This window comes from Pogoniulus pusillus, chromosome 19 (genome assembly GCF_015220805.1).
Source record: "Pogoniulus pusillus isolate bPogPus1 chromosome 19, bPogPus1.pri, whole genome shotgun sequence".
Taxonomy (NCBI): domain Eukaryota; kingdom Metazoa; phylum Chordata; class Aves; order Piciformes; family Lybiidae; genus Pogoniulus; species Pogoniulus pusillus.
This window is the reverse complement of record NC_087282.1, coordinates 7,881,165-7,889,167: the sequence shown is the minus strand read 5'-3', so window position 1 is coordinate 7,889,167 and position 8,003 is coordinate 7,881,165. Positions and strand designations below refer to the sequence as shown.

General features: G+C 52.7%; 1 protein-coding gene across 1 annotated transcript; it reads left to right on the top strand.

The window, feature by feature from the left end:
- Window positions 1–392: 392 nt before the first annotated feature.
- Window positions 393–6,230, top strand: MMGT1 (membrane magnesium transporter 1). The gene is made up of 4 exons (XM_064159130.1): window positions 393–490; window positions 1,610–1,662; window positions 3,089–3,192; window positions 3,995–6,230. The coding sequence occupies exons 1-4, from the start codon at window positions 409–411 to the stop codon at window positions 4,155–4,157; spliced, it is 402 nt and encodes a 133-aa protein (XP_064015200.1). The 5' UTR covers window positions 393–408; the 3' UTR covers window positions 4,158–6,230.
- The last annotated feature ends 1,773 nt before the right edge of the window (window positions 6,231–8,003 follow it).

Sequence of the window (8,003 nt, the reverse complement as noted above, 5' to 3'; positions counted from 1 at the left end):
ATTGATTGAATCAAACATATATTTCGCACACGCCCATGGAAAGCGAGACCTGCCCCGGGCTCCTGGTGGCCCCGAACATGAGTGCGTTCATCCATGAGGGCATGGGCCGGGCGCTCTGGCTCGCCTGACTCCCTCAGCTGCCCCCCGGGCGCAGCCCGGCCCCGCTCCCCTTCCCGCCCCGAGTGTCCGCAGCGGCCCCGCTCCCTGCCCGGCCCCGCTCCCCTGCCCGCCCCGAGTGCCCGCAGCGGCCCCGCTCCCCTTCCCGCCCCGAGTGCCCGCAGCGGCCCCGCTCCCGGCCCCGCCCCGCCCCGGCAGCTCCGCCTCCGTGTGACGCCATCAGCAGGCGCCGGGGTTGCGGGCGCCCCTGGCGGTGGCGGTGGCGGCGGCGCGGCGGCGGCGGCGGCGGCGATGGCGGCCGCCTCGGTGTGGAAGGGGCTGGTGGGGCTCGGCCTCTTCGCCCTGGCCCACGCGGCCTTCTCGGCGGCGCAGCGTGAGTGAGCGGGCGGCAGGGGCTGGCCGGCACCGGGGACACCGCTGGAGGGAGGGGGCTGCGGCGCGGGGAGGCCTGCCGGGTTCCGTCACTCTCCGCCGGCCGCCGGAGGAGCTCCGGGGCAAGGACCGGGCCGCGGCGGCATCATCATCATCATCATCATCATCATCATCACCATCATCATCATATCCCCGCAGGTGGCCCCGCGGCGCCGCCGGGCCCGCCGGCTGGGGTGGCCCTGCCCTTGAGAGCTGGGCTGCAGGGAGAGCGGAACCGGCGCTCGCCGGGAACTCTCCGGGAGGAGAGCGAGGCTCGCCCCGGACAGCGCCGCGGCACCGGAGCAGGGAGGGGTGAGGGGGCGGGAGGGTGCCCCTCGCTGCATCGCGGCTTCATTTCTCGCGTCTGCCATCTCCGCATCCACCGTCCTGGCGCTAGAGAGGGTTCTCCCTAGTAACAAGTGACAGAAATGTCCTCAAGTTGCGCCCCAGGAGGTTCGGGTTGGATGTGAAACGAAAACTTCTTCCCTGAAAGGATTCTCAAAGGCTGGAACAGGCTCCCCAGGAGATGGTTGGATCCCCGTCGCTGAAAAGTGTTTCAGCGAAGCAGAGATGTGATGCTGAGGGATGTGGCTTAGCGCCAGACGTGGCAGAGTTCGAGAATGGTTGGATCGTAAAGGTTCTTCCCAACCCAAATCGTTCTGTGACTCTGAATCCTGGCGCTCCTTGCCAGCCATAGCGATCAGATGCTGTGCTGAGGGATTTGGTTTGGTCAAGGACTTGTCAGTGTGAACCTGATGAGTGGACTCGAGGAGCTTGAAGGGCTTTGCCAATCTAAGCAGTTCTGCGATACAGAAACAGCTGTGCCGGAGTTCTGCGAGGTGATGAAGTGTCACAGGGAAGGTCCCGTTTCGATTCAGTGAGGTGCTGGGGACTCCTTGGGGTTTGGGATCGGCTGTGCTCGGGGGGAAGCAGAGTCTCAAAGCAAGCCCAGCTGCCTGAGGGTGGCTGGGACCCGTGCGCGTCTGAGCCTTAGGGCCAGCTCCCGTGGGCTTCCTGCCCTGCTGTTGGGTTTGCTCGCCGGTACCCGCGCTTGACGCCTCTGTCTCTTTCTCTTTTGTAGATCGTTCTTACATGAGGTTAACAGAAAAGGAAGATGAAACATTGCCCATAGATGTAAGTCGAAGAGGGGGGGGGGGGTAATGCCGTGTGGGCAGTTTGGGTTTTCTCAGCTGCCTTTTGTTTGATGAGATAGGTAAATAAAAGGGGAAAGTGTTTTAATTGCACTTTAATTTGAGCTCCCTCTGTCAAAAATAACTCTGTGTGCTCTCCCAGCTTCCTGCACTGTGTTAGATCTGTCAGAGACACTAAACCCTCTCCTTCTTTAGAACTACCCTGAAGCATCTTGGCCAGGAATTCCCTGAACGTTGCCCAGAGAATTTTTGCATTCATCTCCTTCTTTGCAGCATAAACATCCTCCTCCCTCTGGCTTTTGTTGGCTGACATTTGTTTATCCAGTGTGGCTGCATGCCCGTTTGGTCCCAGCACAACGTGCTTCAGGAGTGGGTGGGGTGTGAGTTGCTTTTGTTTTTTTTTCAGTTTGCATTATTTACTTGGGGTATTTCTGGGGGTAAAATTCCACTTCTGATTATTTTTGGTTCTTTTTTTTTTTTTCTTTAACTTAAGCAGAAAGGTGAGGAGTTCAAAGAGCCACAACAAGCAGGGCCAAGCAGCAGCTGCCACTGCTGCACAGCGTGTGTTGGCTGACAGCTCATCCCTTGGAGAGAGCTTTAGATCCTGAAGTGGGGAAGAACAGGGTGTTTTGTTCTGAGGATCTTGCTGAGGAGCTGAGTGAATCAGTTGAGTTCATCCAGGACAGCAGGTTGTCAAGCTCTTCTCGTCATTGGGCCATGCTAAATAGGCAGACAAGGGGCCAGGAGAATGATCAAAGGGCCAGGAGAATGATCAAGGGGCTGGCAGCCCTGCCGTGTGAGGAAAGGCTGAGAGAGCTGGGGTTGTGCAGCCTTGGGAAGAGAAGGCTTAGGGGAGACATTACCACCATGGACCAGGACACACAGGGTGGCTACCAGGAGGATGGAGATTCCATTTGCACAAGGAGTGCCGTGGAACAGACAAGGGGTGATGGGCACAAGTTGCTGCTGGGGAGATCCCCATTGGGCTCCAGAAGATTCCAGTGTCTGACTGTTCTCATGGGCAAATATTTTCATCTTCCAAGTGGATTGCCCTGCGCTGGACAGTTGTAAGACTCAGCTTGCCAGGGTGCTGGGGCAGCTCATTTTAACTCTGGCCAGCCTGCTCCAGGGTAGGGTGTCCCTGCCCATGGCAGGGGGGTTGGAACTAGATGATCCTTGTGGTCCCTTCCAACCCTGACTGATTCTGTGATAACTCCACTGTAAAGGCTGGACCAAATGATCCTTGAGGTCCCTTCCAACCTGGCATTCTTTCACCTGATGCCTCAGTTTCCTTGGTGCTGAGCTGCCCCCTGTAGACACCTGCTGTCACTGGACACTGCTTGAAAGATGAGATCCTATGGTGCCCCCAAAGTCATGTGTCTGTTGTGTTGTGCTTGCCTCTCTTACAGATAGTTCTTCAGACGCTGTTAGCCTTCGCAGTTACCTGCTATGGGATAGTACATATTGCAGGAGAATTTAGAGACATGGATGCCACTTCAGAACTAAAAAATAAGTAAGTTTTATTTCTTCTTGTCCTAAGTACCTTTGTCTGCTCCTCTCTGCACACTCTGTATCTCAACTCCTAAATGCATGTTGTAGGCAGCGACACTGAGAGCGTCACGCCTAGGAAAGCCAACCGTGTCTTGAATTCCAGAGAGATGGATAGCAGAGTAAATGAAATTCTTGCTTTTCCTCATCCAAAATGCTGCTCTGCAGTGCTGGTAGAGGAATGAAACACCTAGCTGGGAAGTCAGGGCTCAGCAATTACCAACTGCTGTCATGAGATGGGCTTGTAGACTACAGGGCGGTGTGCCTGGCTCACCCTCTTTGTCTTTGCTTCTTTACAAGAGTCTGAATTATTTGACGCTCACACTGAGCTGCAGTTGCCTTTCACACCTTCACCACCTCCCTGGGCAGCCCATTCCAATGCCAATCAGTCTCTCTGGCAAGAGCTTCCTCCTAATATCCAGCCCAGACCTCCCCTGACACAATTTGAGGCTGTGTCCCCTTCTTCTGTTGCTGCTTGCCTGGCAGAAGAGACCAACCCCAGCTGGCTACAACCTCCCTTCACGTAGTTGTAGAGAGAGATCTGCCCTGAGCCTCCTCTTCTCCAGGCTAAACAACCATTTCTAGTTGACTGGACAGGGCTGGGTGCTAGGTTGGACTGGATGATCTCAGAGATCTCTTCCAACCTGGATGATTCTATGATTTCTACCTCTAAACCCTAACCTTGACTCTTCTCAGCCCCCTCCCCCTCACGAATATTAACATTGCCTATTTTTTTTCCCCCTCTCCTTTTACCCTTTCTTTTAAAGGACGTTTGACACCTTAAGGAACCATCCATCTTTTTATGTATTTAACCACCGTGGCAGAGTATTGTTCCAGTCCCCAGACACAACAAATTCCTCTTCAAACCAAGATGCTTTGTCATCCAGCTCAGCACTGAAATTCCGCAAACTTGAACCTCTGCGCCGCTAAGACTTTTACAGCTGAGCAGAAACCACCCAGGACACTGAGATGTAATCTTCAAGTCGGGGATGTAAACACTTATCTTTTGGGGAGGGGGAAGTTTGGGTTGGTTTGTTTTTTTATTTCTGGAGCAGTATTTATATTGATCTTCCAGACTTTATAAAGATATATATATACACACACACATATATATCTATTAAAAGCTAAAAAGGACCTTCTTTGTACACGCTCTTAACGAAAACTGCCCCCTCCCCAGGTGTGAATTGGCAAATTGTTCTGCTGGGAAATGCATCTTCAGATTCTACTTTATTGAAACAGCATCCCCCCCCCCCCCAAAAAAAAAAAAACACCTCACAAGCAAACAAGGTAGTTTTTAACTGCAGTTCATGTTCTTTGACTAGCTGGAATGTCGTGAGTGCTCTTTGCACTCCAGTTGGTGGAACCTTCCTTTGGAGATAAAACTGTGTGCGCTGCGTCGCTTAACAGCACAAGAAAGGGGCAGTGTCACTCTCCTCTTAGAATGCCAAGGAGACCTGCAGGGTGTAGGCACAGCAAGTCCAGAAGGTTGCTTGCTTTATTTCTTTTTGTTTGTTTGTGTCAGGAATAATTGTGTGAAGGTTTGGGCTTTGGTTTGTTTTTTTTTCCTCCCTTAGTCTTTCGTTCTTGCATCGCTTCCTTGTTGCCTGCCTTCGTTTCCGTGTAGACTGCCCTATGTTGCCCCAAGCTGCATGGGTTGTGGCTGTCCACGTGGTGCCTGCTCACTTCTGATCCTGGAGCTTGTCCACCATGCTCAGCTTGTTTGGCTGAGCGCAGGGGAACACTCATCAGATGGCTGAACGCTGTGTTGGCACCAGAAATCCATTCCCAAGTCAGCTCCTGTGTAAGTGTCAGCAAGAAATCTCTTCTGTCAGGGGTCCAGCAGCTAGGTCTGCTTGCTGGCATTGGCACAGTACTGGTAATCAACTGGTCATGGTACAGCTGCCCCCTTTTCTGCCAGCAGAGCCTTTCAGCTTGGTTTATTTCCTTTTTCAGCTGAACCCTTAGTTGATTTATGATTCCCATTTTGATTTCCTGTATTAGGACAGGTGATGCAGTGCTTCACCCTTACTGATGGCTAAACTCTCATCTCCCCTTAAGGCCTGAATCAATGCTCAAATTCCTCTTGGCCTGGCATTTCACCTCCCTGACCTAGCAAAGGGGTGGTAGCTCGAGATTCTGATGGGGCCAACTAGAAATTTGCCTAAGTCTGAGGATGTCTCACTGCCATTGTGGAAACTCATCCTTTTTTCCTGGCATCTGTTGGTTTTTAAACTGGTAAAAACTGTCAAAAGCAAAAAGCTTAGCAAAATACTGTGTAAAATGAAGCCTCTTTTTTCTAGCTCTGCCCATCCTATGGAGTGGGTGCCCCAGTGCCAGAGCAATATCTGTATCTACAATCACCCTTAAAAGTCTGGGTTTGGTTAGAAAGGGTTGCTCTGCCAGCTGCAAATGTCTGAACCGACAGACTGCTTCCTAAAGTGTCCTGGGTCCCCCTTAGCTGGTGTCACAGATCAGCTCCTGCCAGCTGCTGTCACCAAAGGCCTCCAAAATCTAAGTATCAGGTCAGCTCTCTGTTGCAGCAGAGCTCTTTCCTCGGGGAAGGGAGCTGCTGCACGCCGAGGAAAGGGCTGAGCCTCGGCCAGGTGACCTTGCGAGGCACAAAGGAAAGAGAAGCTGCCGAGGGAGACAGAAGCAAGGGAGAAGGTCAGCAAGCACTGCACCAGCCTGACACTGCAGCTGTGGTTGGCAGTGAGCCGTTTGCAGAGGGTCTCTTAGAGCAGGGCTGCTCACCCTTGATGTCTGAGAAGCCCCATTTGTGTTCCTGTAAGGCTTAAGTGGACCTGCCTGAAGTGGAAGGTGCTGCCGTGGAACAGGGCAAGTGGAGAACCTCCTCTGCTTCTCCCATGGATCCTGACTGCATCAGGTGTCCTCTGGTGACAAGTAGCCTTACTCCTCAGCAGCAGTGGTTCTGTCACAAAGCTGTACAAATTATTTTTTCTTATTGATCTTGCAATGTCCAATAAAAAAATTATCTCCTTCAAAGTGTTTTGGAGTTGGTTTGGTTATCTCTGACCACCCTGGATGGAGCCTGCTGCACTCAGTCCCCACGGCTGAGCCATTTTGAAGTGACCACCCATGGAAGGAGCTTGGAACTAGATGGTCCTTGTGGTCCCCTCCAACCCTGACTGATTCTATTGACTGCCTTAATTGCAGCAGCTTGGTGAAAGCACTCACCTGGGCTGGTGCTCACTGCTGTGAGGTTAAGAGCAGCAAGGGAATTGCAGAATCTCAGCACCCTTGCCAAAGCAGGGTCACCCACACTAGGTTGCCTGGGATCACAATGTCCAGGTGGGTTTAGAATCTCAAGAGAAGGACACTTCATAGCCTGTCTGAGTTGGCTGCGGCAGGGCTCCAGCAGCTTTACAGCAAAGATGTTTTTCCTCATGTTGTGATGGAACTTCTGTGCTCCACCTTTGCCTGTTGCCATTTGTCCACTCACAGAACATCACTGAAAAGATCCTGGGCCCTTTTTCTCAGCACCTACCCTTTAGGTATCTGTAAACATTGACCAGACCCCCATCTCAGGCTGCTCTTCCCCAAAGTTAGCCCCAGGTCTCAGCCTTTCCTCATAAAGCAAATGTTCCAGTCCCTGCATCATCTTCTCTGTCCCTCTTGAACTGGGGAGCTCAGAACTGGGCACAATACACAAGATTCGGCCTCACTAGGGCAGAGTAGAGGAGGAGGAGAACCTCCCTTGACCTGCTGGCCACACACTTCTTCACGTCCCCCCAGGATACCACTGGCCTTGGCCACAAGGACATATTGCTGTCCCCTGGATAACTTACTGTCCCCCAGCACTCCCAGCTCCTTCTCCACAGAGCTGCTTCCCAGCAGGCCCCCCCTCACCTGTACTGCTGCAGGAGGTTGTTCCTCCCCAGGTGCAGGACTCTACACTTGCCCTTGTTGAAGTCCATGAGGTTCCCTCTGCCCAGCTCTCCAGCCTGTGCAGAATTAAAGTAACATAGCATGGGTAGTATAAACAAAACATCTAGGGGGGGAACAGTCTCAGCCTGAGGGTGAGCCTTTGAGATTGGGAGCCAGCTATGTCTGGCAGAGCTGAAAGATCTTCAGTCCTGCCTTTAACCATGGCAATGGCTTTTCCACCACGTGCTGATCCCCTGCCAACCCATGGGACAGGCTCCTGCAAGGTCTGCTATTGCAGCAGCTGCTGGGGGAAAGCAGCCCAACTGATGGGGCTGGAGATAGTGAAAACCTTGGACTTGAGCAAGATCACTTTTCACTCCCTCTTCTGCTTTTCCACTGGGGGAGGTGGAAGAGCTAGCAAAGAACTAAAGGAGTTTGCTTAACCACATCATGATGCATGCATCGTGATTGCACCACAGCAGATTCACCCTTTGCCTCCTTGCTGTTCTACTGCTGTGGTCTGCATCCCACTCTCGACAGCAGGGTGGGAAAACCCAAGGACCAGAGGGCTGGGGAAAGGGCACCTTCACTAGCTCCTTGTGCTCACCCTGGCATGTGCAGTGCCACGCAGATCAGCTTCCCTTCCTCAAAAGCAAAACAAAAGGTGTGCCAAGACCTTCTCAGATCAGGCCAAAAATGAAGCTTCCAGTTTGCCGTCACCACACCTTGAATAGCTTTGGCTGCAGGATGTGATGTTTCTGCTACATTAAATCCTAGATCATCCAGTCCAACCCCCCTGCCAGAGCAGGACAATCCTATCTAACACAGATCACACAGGAACACATCCAGACAGGCCTAGAAAGTCTCCAGAGAAGGAGACTCCACAACCTC

What these genes read in the sequence shown, in the direction of transcription:
- MMGT1 (XM_064159130.1), top strand. Translation starts at nt 409, where the DNA reads ATGGCGGCCGCCTCGGTGTGGAAGGGGCTGGTGGGGCTCGGCCTCTTC. An exon ending in GGCCTTCTCGGCGGCGCAGC is followed by an intron (nt 491 to 1,609) that starts GTGAGTGAGCGG and finishes TCTCTTTTGTAG; the next exon opens with ATCGTTCTTACATGAGGTTA. An exon ending in ACTTCAGAACTAAAAAATAA is followed by an intron (nt 3,193 to 3,994) that starts GTAAGTTTTATT and finishes TTTCTTTTAAAG; the next exon opens with GACGTTTGACACCTTAAGGA.